At 45.5% G+C, this 12,320-nt stretch overlaps 1 protein-coding gene across 1 annotated transcript; it reads left to right on the top strand.

The window, feature by feature from the left end:
• Positions 1-5,711, top strand: LOC103615663 (guanylin-like). Its single transcript, XM_008633727.2, has 3 exons — positions 1-464; positions 3,604-3,793; positions 4,658-5,711. Exons 1-3 carry the CDS (start codon positions 390-392, stop codon positions 4,720-4,722), a joined length of 330 nt encoding a protein of 109 aa, XP_008631949.1. The 5' UTR covers positions 1-389; the 3' UTR covers positions 4,723-5,711.
• The last annotated feature ends 6,609 nt before the right edge of the window (positions 5,712-12,320 follow it).

Here is a 12,320-nt window from a genome sequence, read left to right as displayed (position 1 = left end):
TTATGGGGACTTTCAGGTGTTGCCTGAGCTCTATCTCCACCACTTATTTGTTGCAGTTTGGAATGTTTTGCCCACCCACGTCATGGCCAGTGTCTCAAAGTGCGAGCAACTCATAAATCCCAGGATCTGCCCTGGGTGTGACTGACCTGCTGTGCTACTGAGCAGATAACTGAGAGTCCCCTCAAGCTTTATGATATGTCAATAAAAAGTTTGGATTAATGGATTACCAACCTAATGCTGTGTGAAGTCTTTATAAAGCTCTGACTGCTGGGCAGTCTGAGAGCTCAGGAGAAGAGGGAAAGTCGGAGAGACAAAAAAGGTGGAGAAACACCAAAGGCAGAGGAAATAAAATCTATCCAGGTGAGGAGAGGTTTGGCTTTGCAGGCACTATGAAAATCTTTCTTTCCTGGACAGTCCTGGCAGTCCTTGTCCTGGTGCACGTCTCCCAGGCAGTCTACGTTCAGGTGAGTCTTTTCCTCTTTCATTTGTTGGTATTAAGAGTTCAACAAAGTGCTGATATTTTTTAAACTTCTGGCTGCAACAGGAATTTTGAACTAAATTAATAGACCTGAATTTTTGCTTTGCTCTGCCTTGATTTCCACCTGCATCTCCCTGTGCTCTGGGTTTTCCTTCTGTGAAACACTTCAGGTATCACTAAATGCTGCTGCTGGTTTTTTACCTTCTCCAGCCATATCTCTGCTCTGAAATCCCTCAGGGACTGAGGCGTTTCATACCTGGAGTTTTCTCCTGGACCTAAAGCCACGTGTGGTGAAAGTGCTGACTTTAGAGAGTGATGCAAACAAGGGGTGACAAAGGAGAAATTGTCTCGTGTTACCTGGTTCTAGTCAGGAAGTTCTTTACGGAAATGATCTGTGAGTTTAGGGGATGGAGCCTGTTAAAAAAGGGCAAAGAAGAGCTTAGTTGGATCCAATTAAATATTAATAGGCAGAAAAGTGATTAGAGGAGACTCAATGAAATTTTCCAAGTACACAGCACCTATGGCCGATATTCCATGCAATGTGGAAGGGGTTAAGAAGGTACTTCAGGGCCCTGGTCTGTCCTTGGGAGAGCTTTGGATCTCTCTGCACTCATCGTGTCTCTCTGCACTCATCGTGAGAAACAGCGTGGGAGATTTCAGTCTGACTGCAATATAAACTACTTCCTCGGGAGCCAGGAAAACTAATACCTGTTAAACAGTTATTGACTCTATGTATCTGCAGCAGGTTTCCAGGGACAAGGTATGTTTGTGTCCTGGACTATCCTCTTTTTGTCCTTTGGATGGCAGAGGTATCCAGAGGTAGCAGGTTTAAGCTATTGCTTTCTCTCAAACCATTCCTCAACATTTACAGTCTCCAGAGGAGCAAACAGCTTCCTACCCAGTGAAAAACATCCCAGTTTTCTACTTGTAGCCATAAAAAAAATTAATAGATGAGAATGGCTGCTTCTATGTTGTGTAAAAGAGTAGGAAGCTCTGGAGTTTGAGCCGGAATTCTTCTCTCATTAATCATTAAATCTATGTTTTCTCCACTGTACTTGCAGTGAACTCTGAGTGTGTTGCGCTCCTTTCACCTCAGTTCTTTTAGGTCTGACTGAGTCTTTGACTCTTCACTACACAAAGTCAGCTTCCACTCTTCTTCCCTGAAATAGTTTCCTAGATTTCCCTTCCCTGGCCCATAATATGTCAGATTTAGCTCTCTCTAATACATCTTTCTTACTTGAGGTGGCAGGGTTTTGTTTCTATTTTGCCGTTCCTTTGTTCTTTTTTGTCCCTTGGACCTGCAGATCTCAGGGTTTGTTCCCAAGTCCTGCTTTCTCTGAGGTTGTGCCTGTGGAAATCCACTCATTTTAGTTCTGTGGGTTTTGGTTCTCAGGTGTGTGGCCAACAGCTGAGTCTAGAGCTGCCTTTATACAGGAAAAGTGAATTTTTCATAGGCAGCCAGGGCTGATCACAGAATCAGAAAGCTGCTTAGTTTGGAAAGGCCCTTTAAGATCACTAAATCCAACTGTTCCTCCAGCACCAAGAGATCCACCATGTCCCCGGGTGCCATATCCACATGTTTTTCGAACACTTCCAGGGATGGTGACTCCACCACTGCCATGGGCAGCCGGTGCTAGTGCCTGATCAGCCTTTATAGGATCATTAAGGTCCAAAAAGATCTCTAAGATCATTGAGTTCAACTGATAAATTATCTGAGTAAGATCATAAACTGACTGCAAGGAATTTTACTTAGTTAAGTAAAGGCACGTCCGAAGTCTATCCGATTGGTTTTTTTAAACCTTTAGCACCAACTTAATGTGATTCTGTAAAAAATCCCCCAAAACCCCAGTCAGAATCAAATCCCCTCCCCACTTATATCACACCATTCCCCACTGGACTCCTGAGATGTGAAACAAATGCTAATATTTGGTCTTGTGCTGTGTCAGAGTCACTGAATTTTATTTCTTTGGATGAGGAGCTGTTACTTGATCCCAGAATCTCAGGATGGTTTGGGTTGGAAGGGATATTAAAGTTCATCTCGTTCCAAACCCTGCCATGGGGTTGGAACCTCCCACGTCACCTTACTGACTACATGTTGGCCATGAAACCATGTTAAAACAGCAGATAAAAATCAGTTTGAAAACGCTTCTTCTGTCTTCTAGGCCAAACTCTGATTACCTGCAGACGGGCAAAGACTTTGTGCGCTTGGTTAAACAGCTGCAATAACTGCAACCTAAATTTATGACCTCAAAAAGGGGAATTCTCTTGAAACTGAGGGAATGACCCTTAACTGATGCACAGAGACAAGCAATGAAAACATAGAGTAATATTTCTCAGAGTCCTGTCCCAGCTTCCTTAGGTGGTTTCTAGTGTGAGCTTTGAGTCAGAAGTGTAATATTTATGCTTCCAAAACCTCGTTTTTCATGAATTGTGTGGGCAAGTTTTAAATTGGCACAGGGTGGGATTGTTGGGCTTTCTGTGGAGGGCCAGGAGCTGGAGTTAAAGATCCCTGCGGGTCCCTTCCAACTCAAGAGATTCTGTGATTCTAAATTAATGGAAACTTTCCACAAGGTGTCGGGGTGAAGGGTTTAAGCCCTTAACAATGTGTGGTGTGAAAGAAGAGCTCCTTTTGTGTGGTCACACCCTGCCAGGTCACAGCCAACACTTGACACTTCCACTGCTGTGTCAGGAGAAAGAGTGAACCAAATAAATTCCCATTTACTCCCATCGAACTCATGATTTTGTAGATCTCTACCACATATCCCTGGAAGTGCTGGACGGCACTTGGAGCAACCTGGTCTAGTGGAAGGTGTCCCTGCCTGTGACAGGGGGTGGAATGAGGAGAGCTTTAAGGTCCCTTCCAACCCAACCCAACCCAAGTCTCTTTTCTAGGCTGAAGATTCCCAGCCTGGATCTTCCTATCCCAGATTTTATGGGTCTTCTCATGGGGATGAGCCAGGCCCGAATTCTCCCTCTGTCCACTGCCCTCATTCAGCACAGGTTTTATCTGGGCTTTCTTTCAACACCGTCTTTTCCCTCTGTTATATTTTTTGGGAGAGCTCCTGGTGGAAATGGAATGGATTTGCCAAAGGCCTGACTTCCTGACACCTCTTTCTTCTGCACAGGATGGTGACTTGAAATTCTCCCTGGAGTCCGTGAAGAAGCTGAAGGAGCTCATGGATGGGAACAGACACATCAACCCTCGCATGATGGTTCCCATAGCCAGCTATTCCCCATGCCAAGAAAAACACCTCCCAGAGGAATTCCAGCCTGTGTGCAAGAGGGAAGATGCACCCATGATTTTTAGGAGGCTGAGTATGTAGTTCGTATTTCATAGTTTTCATTTTTACCACACTTTTCAACCTTTAACATTCCAATAGCAGGAGGCAAAGCCATGGAATTACTGCTGTGTCACTTCTAGGGCTGCTGGGAGGGTTTGTGCTGCCTTCGTGCTGCCCTTTCCCCTGCAAGGGTTGGGCTCCACGAACCCCCTAAGGAAAATTCCTGCAGTGCTGAGCTGAGCTGTTCCCTGGGCACATCCCACTGCTGTGACCATGGAAAAGTTCATCCAAGTAGAATAATGGAATCACTGAATGGTTGGGTTGGAAGGACCTTAAAGGTCATCCAGTCCCACCCCTTTGCCAGGGGCAGGGACACCTTCCAATATCCCAGACTGCTCCAAGCCCTGTCCAACCTGGCCTGGGACACTTCCAGAGATGGGGTAGCCACAGCTTCTCTGGCCAACCTGTGTCGGGGCCTCCCCACCCTCACAGGGAGGAATTTCCTCCCAGTATCTCATCTAAATCTACCCCTCTTCAGCTTAATCCATTCCCCCTTGTCCAAAGTCCCTCCGCCATGGGCTGCTGCTGCTGCAGTGTTTGCTTTTTTATGTTACTATATTTCATTTACCTACTGCCCAGTACAAGGGACACTTTAGGACGAAATGCTGCCATGCCCTGTTGTCCTCTTGCTTCCACATGTTCCCATTGCTTCCCAAGGAATTTAGGTATGACTTCATTCATTAAGCCATACTTTAGCATGAGCCAATTTTACTTAGAGCAGTATTACCTACAAGGATCTTAAAAATGATAAAACAGGAATGCAAAGGCGTCTCCAACTGCTTTGACAGTGGCTCTGCCCTCCTGGCATCTGCCTGAAACCCTCCTTTCTCCCGGACAGGCCTGGCTGCTGAGGATGACCTGTGTGAGATCTGTGCCAACGCTGCCTGCGCCGGCTGCTTCTGAGTGAAGATGGAGAAACCCACAGAAGATGTGTCCAGCTGGGAAGTTTGTGCATTCCTGTGGCGAGATCATGTACTTTCACCAATCAATACTCCTGGGCTTCATCTCCCACTCCAGCCAAACTGGAGCTGCCAGCTCATGGGGACATCCCTGCAGTCTTGCAGCACCTGGATCAGGTGCCACCAGCAGAGGAGTTCTGCCAACAAGGAGGCTGTGACTCCTCCGAGAGGTGCAAGTGCTGCAGGAGTTGGGTGACACTGGAATGGAAAAGCCCTGGGTTCCATTTCCCACTATTCTGCCTTTGGATTTGAACAAGCTGGGTGAAACTCAGCATCCCCTGCAACCTTTTTAATAGCTAATATTTAATAGCTAATATTCAATGTCCAATAAGTAGTATCTAATCATTAATATCTGCCTGTGATTTGGCCTCCCCTACACACAACATCACTGGGTTATTCCCTTTCCCAGTCCCTCCTTCCCAGTGTGTTGGATCCCTTTCCCTTCCACCTGTCTGCAGGTGACACCTTTGATTTTGTAGCAGAACGCCAACAAATAACTTGGGACAAATTCCTGGTGTTTAGGAACACTTTGACAGCCAGAAATCAGACTGTTCCTTGTACTGATTGTTGTTGATTTAGGGAATGGGTGTAGAGGAGCACAGGAACACTTCTTCTCTGGTTGGATATCAAGGTTCTTTAAAGTCTCTTTGGGAGAAAGAAATTCCAAAGTGTAGTGCTAGAATCACACTGAAATGAAAACATTGCCTGTTGTTTTATTTATTGGTGGCAAGATCGTGAAGAAATGATCTGCCCATGTTTATATGCTGTATAAGCAATAAAAACTAGCATTAATTTGGATTTTCTTTTGTTTTGTTTATGTTATTGCTGGGTTTGGGGGTGGGTTTTGTTTTAGGATACTCTTCTTGCCTACTTGCTTTTTCCCCATATAAGGGGCTTCATGTCTGGGGCTTCCCTGAATAAAATATATCTTTTCATAATGTCCTGAACTTAAACCAATTTGTAGTCACAGAACCACAGCCCAGAGCACTTAGTGCCATGCCCAGTCCTTCCTTGGACACCTCCAGGATGGGGACTCCACCACCGCCCTGGGCAGCCCCTTCCTATTCCTGACCACTCTCCACGAAGAAATTCCTCCTGATGCCCAACCTACCCTTCCGCTGTCAGAACTTGAGGCCGTTCCCTCAAGACCCTCCCAGGGTCTGCTCCTTCCCTGGGAGCAGACCCTGACCCCCCCGGCTGCCCTCTCCTGTCAGGGAGTTGTGGAAAGCCAGGAGGTCCTGCCTGAGCCTCCTTTTCTCTAGGCTGAGTACCCCCAGGTTCATCATCGTAATGCAAGTCCATATCAGATATTTTAATTTTTTCCCTCCTGACTGTCGAACTATTATCTCCATTTTTATATATGCAGCCCCCAACCCACAGGGAGCAGACGGATCTCAGTGCTCTGACAGCATCTTATGAGGTTTGTGTTTATAGCCCAAATGCTGAGTTGACCGAAATCCCACGTCAGAAAGAACTGATTTTGGGCAGACCTGACCTCTGGGCATCAGGTCACAATGCAAAGCCCTTCCTGAGGGGTCCAGTAAGAGGTAGGAGGTAGTAGGCAGAGAGTAGGAGGTGTCTCTGCCCAGGACAGGGGCTGGAACTATATGATCTTTGGGGTCCCTTTCAAACCAAACCATTTTGTGATTCTAGGATTCCTCAACATCTCAGTCCCTGAAAAATGAGTGAGCTACAATGAATTGTCTCACTGGCAATTCAACTGGGCAATTTGTATTATGAGAAAAGATGATGTTGATTCCCTTATTTTTCACCAAACCATCAGGCTTGTGTTACCTCACGCACCCTTCTTACCTCCAAATCCATTATTTCCCCTGTTCCGCTTATTATATTCCTTTTCTCCACTTGTGATCTACAAGTGACTTCTGAATCCCAGCGCTTTGTGGGGATGGGGAGCCAAGATCAGGTTGGACGGGGCTTGGAGCAATCTGGTAGAGTGGAAAGCGTCCCTGCCCACGGCAGGGGTGGGATGGGATGGGATGGGATGGGATGGGATGGGATGGGATGGGATGGGATGGGATGGGCTTCAAGGTCCCTCCCAACCCAGACCAGCCTGGGATTCTCTGATACGATTCTCTGATTTCTATTAACGTTTAATCACTAATGAGAGGACAGACGTCAGCCTGGTGCTGATATCTTTATCTTCTCCTCATATGAGATTTACAATCAACTCTTGGCTCTGGGCTCTGGTTAGAAAATTCCGTATCATATTTCTGTATTGCTGTTCATAAGGAATGTGCAAAACTGGTGACAAGGGGGCAAAGGGCAGAATAAGGCAAGGAAAGTTGTAGGAGTGGTATGAACAGATCCTGCAAAGGATCAATACCGTAATTCCAGTCTACCTCTAACCAAAGTCCAGGCTGGGTCACTGGGGCTCTTCCCACAGTGCTAAACTCTAAATCCAGCAGGTCTCCCTGTCTACCAGAACTGCTTGGGAAGTGTTGGCAGAGTTTAATCAGCATTGTGATGGAAGTGAATCAGGAGGACACAAAATTTCCTTCTAAATCCCACCTATGGTGCACAGCCCTAAACCAAGAGCATTAAATCAGAGCAGTGTGTCCAAGAAACACCTCTCAGGAGGGAAATGGAATTCAAAGGTAAATATATTCACCAGCAGAAATGCCTGGTCTTGTGCAGACTGGGCTTTTTGAGGAGAGTAACACAACCTGAATATTGGTGCAATCATATTTCAACCCTTGGAGCTGATCACAGGCATCCCTTGTCCTTTATTCCTCGTCGCACATATCAGCTTCCTTCAGTATTCATTCTCATGGCTCAGTGATGCCATAGGGAGGTCAGGCAAGTGACAGCCACCACCAGCACTGCTCTGGAAGGTATAGCACAGAAATGTCCAGGTTTCCTCAATCATCTTCAGCACATTCCCCTGGAAACCTAATCCCAGGGAATACTGAGCAGTTTTTGTACATCGGAAGTTTCTCATGTCTCAGCAGGACATTGCCAGGCTGCAGCTGTGTCTCCGAGTTCAACTGCAAATGATGGATGGGATAGACATGGACACATCTCTGGTAGTGAGGTTTGTCCCTGGGAGCTGGGTAAGGGAACATGCCACTGGAAAAAACTTTGAGTACACCCAGTTTTTTGGAATTGTCCCAATATAATGGGGTTTTCTCAGCAGCTGTCCTTGGCCTTGGTACTGAGTTCTCCTCCAGTATACTGGAAAGCCCAGATACTCAGTTCTATAATCAGGTTTTAAGTGAATACAGGCTTTTATGGGCTGACCTGGGACAGTTTTAGTCTAATTTTGGAGTTTAGGACTTGCCCATGTTTATGCCCAAATCTGCTATTCTGCACATTTTCACTCCTTTAAAGGACTAACATTGTTTTAAAAGGGAAAAAACCACAAGGAACACGAATGCATAATTTTTTGTGATGTCTTTTTTAATTACTTGGGAGAATTTGCTCCAATTTATAGGGTACTTCTCGTAGCATAACAGTGCCCCTATTAAGCAGCACAAATTTATCTGTACTCTTTGCTCATGAGAACAGGTGCAAGCCAATTCTGTTGATATGAGATGATAACACAGGGCTGCAGGAGGGAGATTGTACAGCTGGAAAGGGAGAAAAAGGAACTTTCTACTCTCCTGCTGCTGGCTACTAAAACTGCCCCATTTCTGCAGCAAGGTGAGGGGGGAAATTGAAAGGAGATTTAGGGCTGAGTTCCAAAGAAAAACATGGGATAAAGATTTCAAAGCCTTTAGTGATCATGGTGGCAAACATTCCTTTTTGGAACAAAGTCCTCTGCTCTTCTGATGAAGAGCTTGAACTTTTTACGAGAGCAGGCAGTGATAGGGTAAGGGAGAATGGCCTTGGAGGGGAGATTTAGATCGGATCTTCAGAAGAAATTCTGGAGTAGAAGCACTGAACAGAGGTAGGGGCAAAAGGCTGTCCACGAAGGCAGCTCTTCTCAAAGCCGGGATGATCCTGCCTATGGAACGTGTACAGCAGTGGGTATTACATAAGGTACTTTATCCAGGACAAGAGAACTCCCTGACACAGGGGGAGGTTTGCACACAGGAAAAGCTGATTGATAAAAAGGGGGATTTTATGTCAGGGGCATAACAAAATGGTTTTAGACATCATTTCCTTTCAGGGTGTGTGATTAAATAATGAGCAGCTTGCAAGGGAGATTGAGCATCTGCTAATTAAATATTGCCTGTATTATCTTTCTTAACCACAGATTTACATCCACATCCTTTAACCACACACTAATTCTTCCCTAACACGTGCACACCTTTCTCTAGCACATGTTAAATCCCAGTTCACACTGGGCATCTGCGGAGGGGTCTTTTAGGCTTTAGAATCTATGAATTCTTCTTTCTGAATCATCCCCTCTTCCTTTCCGATCCATAGGAAGGGCAGTGTGGTCTTTACTGCCCTGACACCCCAAGGCCTGAACCTCAGCAATATTAACAGCTCCTTTATTTGCCAACTCCCAACACGGGAGTTTTTTTGCTGCTGTTGAGCACTGAGATGACAAATTCCATCAGTTCTGTAATTCTGAGAGCTCCTTGAAGCACTGAATAATCCAGACACTGGCAGCTCTTCCCTGTGTCCAGCACTCGCCGCTCCCAGCCCCTGATTCCCCTCGTCCCTTTATCGCTGTGTAATTCCGTGTTACGATGTCCACAGTCGTGGACAGGAAGGTGGGATTTTCCCTTTTCTCACTAATATTGGATGCACAGACTTTTGTGCCTGTTCTCCCTTAAATTTGCCTCACATTTCCACCCAAATTTCTCTTACCTTTCTCCTCACTTTGCCTGGCTCTTCCACATTTCCACATTATCCAAGCCTTGCCTGATACATCCATTTATTCTACCTACTGGCTGCCAGTTCTGCTCCTTCCTACTGGCACCATCCCCAGTCTCTTATCTCTAATTTTTGGAGTTTGGGTTGGTTTTTTTTCTCCTTGATTCTACAATGTGGCTCTTTATCCAGCTTTCATTATTCCTCCCCTTTCATTCCTGCCCCATGACTCCCTTGGTTCTTATGGGATTTCCCTGCCCATTTCTCCCTGTATTCCACTGAAGCTCAGAATTCCCTGGACTGATCATTTTTTCTTAGTTTAAAATATATAATTTCTACATATTTCCCATATTTTTAATCTCTCCTCTAGTTCTAGCCACCAGTGTTCTCAACCAACCAACTTTAGATGCTATTAAAATACAAATCCCATCATTTCTTTCCAATTCCCACCCACATTACCCTCTAGTCCCACTCCTGTACCCCTTCTATCCAGAAATGCTGTGTTTATCTGCTTCTATTCCCATTAACCTCTGTCTTCCCAGAGGTTGTCCTGGTTTGCCCATATTCTTCCTGTAGTTCAGAATGTTTGTTAGCACTTGTTTTTTTCCTTCCCCCCGCCCCCATTTTTTTTTTTTTAGCTTTCCATAAAGGGATAAATCCAGACAGCATTTGAGGCAAGCAGGAAAAGTTGTTTCAGCAGCAAAAAAATTTTCTTCCTTTCAAAGGTACAAAAATATGAAGGCTGAAACCCATTTCTTCACAGAATCCTGGAGTGGCTGAGGTTGGAAGGGATGCTGGGGGTCATCCAGTCCCACCTCCGTGGTACCTGAGTGCCCAGGACCATTTCCAGATGACTTTTGGATGTCTCCAAGGATGGAGACTCCACAGCCTCTCTGAGCAGCCCATTCCAGTGCTCAGTCACCCTTCTTTTTGTCTTTTTGTTTAATATCAGTGAATTTCTGACTTGCCCCCACCTAGGAAATAGAAGAAGTTTTTGCTAATTTCAAATGAAGCTTTTCCTGGAAAAAATGCAGAACGATTGCAGGCAGTGTTGATGGGGTTGGTCTTATCCCTGGGCAGGCCTCTACTCCTACCCCATGCAAATCCAAGGATCCTGAAGTACTCAGCAAACACTGAGCACACAAAGATATGATTGTCCTTGGGGTAACATTTTAACTAAAGGGTCAGAGAAAGTACCAGCGATGACGTGATTTGGTTTATAAGCAGTAAAAAGTCCATAAAAGCAATGGCACACCCAAGGAGAATTTGCATTAAATATTTTGCATGTTCTGATAAAAAATATCAGGGTCAAAATAGAAACACTCTTAGATCTTTATATCTTTCCAGGATCTTAACTTGGCTTTATTCCCAGGAATCTGAAAGACAAATCCCATGTTCTCCTCTGCCTGGGATATTTGCACTATCAGGCACTGGAATCAGAATTGCTGATAAAAGTACTTTTTTGCTGTTTTCATTCCTGTCATGGTGAGACACTTTTTGACCAGATCACTAAATGTTCTGCTTTGCTGTTTCAGTGGATGAGGCGACACAGTGAATCCCAATATCCCTGTTAGCATTCGTCTGCTTTAAATAGCAAATACCCCACAGTTTGGTGTCTCCCAGCTGGGAATAGTCAGTCAGGTGACTTAGCCCAGACAACTTAGACTTTTTGATATCTTCTGGTAGATGTCCAACCCCTCTCCTGGGAGATAGCTGTGAAAAAACTGGAAAATCCAGTGCAGGGTGACCGAGGCGGTGAGGGGGGTGAGGCGGACATCAGGTGGGGGGAGATGAACTTCTTCAATCTGGGAAAGAGGAGAGGAAAAAAGTGAAGGGGGCAATTGTGAGAAACAGGTTAATCACGGGAGGGTCTCTTATTTCCAGATCCTTCAGAAAGGCACATCCAGTGACACTTCCGTCACACTTCCAAGGATCCATGTCTCAGTTTGCTCATGAGCCACACTGGGTTTTAATAGCTCTGGAAGAGTTTTTTTATTACTTTGGAAGATTGTACCGAGTGTGGTGCATATTTGTTGGTGAAAAAGAAATGATTATTCTGAACCCATTGCCTGATCATTTCACTAAATTCCCCTTGTCCGATATCATTTGGCTTTTTGTGCTCTAAAGCTGCTCCTTATCTTTGATCTCTTGTTGACTCGGACTTTAGGGCCTTCAGTAGAGCTCTTGTGATGGCTCTGAATGAACTCAGTAGATGTGGGTGAGTAAGCACACAAAGCCACAGAGAACAACAGGGACTTGCAGGAATAGCAAAGGGTTATACACTCTGGAAATCCAACTGTTGAACAGATTGTTTTTGGGAAGGGAGGAAGGTCTGAACCCTGGTAAGTCAACAGCTGAGATAACTCATCACCAGAGAGGGGAATTCACAGAACATCACACAAAGAATTCTCTTCCTGTTGCATTCCAGGAGCAAAATAGATTGTGTCTAGGGAGCAGCCCGAGGTAACTCTGGACATCTCATGCACATTGAAGATGTGACCTAAAGTTTGTCATTGCCAGTCAACAAAGGCCTCTGAGGGACATGGAGATGCTTAAAGGGCTGGAGCCCCTCTGGAGGCAGGCTGGGAGAGCTGGGGGTGTTCACCTGGAGAAGAGAAGGCTCCAGGGAGACCTCAAAGCCCCTTCCAGGGCCTAAAGGGGCTCCAGGAGAGCTGGAGAGGGACTTTGGACAAGGGCTGGAGTGACAGAACAAGGGGAAATGGCTTCCCCCTGCCAGAGGGCAGGGAGAGATAGGATAGT

The sequence above is a fragment of the Corvus brachyrhynchos genome, unplaced genomic scaffold (genome assembly GCF_000691975.1).
Source record: "Corvus brachyrhynchos isolate BGI_N302 unplaced genomic scaffold, ASM69197v1 scaffold1275, whole genome shotgun sequence".
Lineage (NCBI taxonomy): Eukaryota > Metazoa > Chordata > Aves > Passeriformes > Corvidae > Corvus > Corvus brachyrhynchos.
The sequence above is the reverse complement of the archived record's forward strand: the minus strand, read 5'-3'. Positions and strand labels throughout refer to the sequence as shown.

Bases quoted from the DNA above. Each gene is read 5' to 3' on its own strand.
- LOC103615663 (XM_008633727.2), top strand. From the start codon at position 390: ATGAAAATCTTTCTTTCCTGGACAGTCCTGGCAGTCCTTGTCCTGGTG. The intron at 465-3,603 runs GTGAGTCTTTTC...TCTTCTGCACAG, and splicing joins CCCAGGCAGTCTACGTTCAG to GATGGTGACTTGAAATTCTC. The intron at 3,794-4,657 runs GTATGTAGTTCG...TCTCCCGGACAG, and splicing joins CATGATTTTTAGGAGGCTGA to GCCTGGCTGCTGAGGATGAC.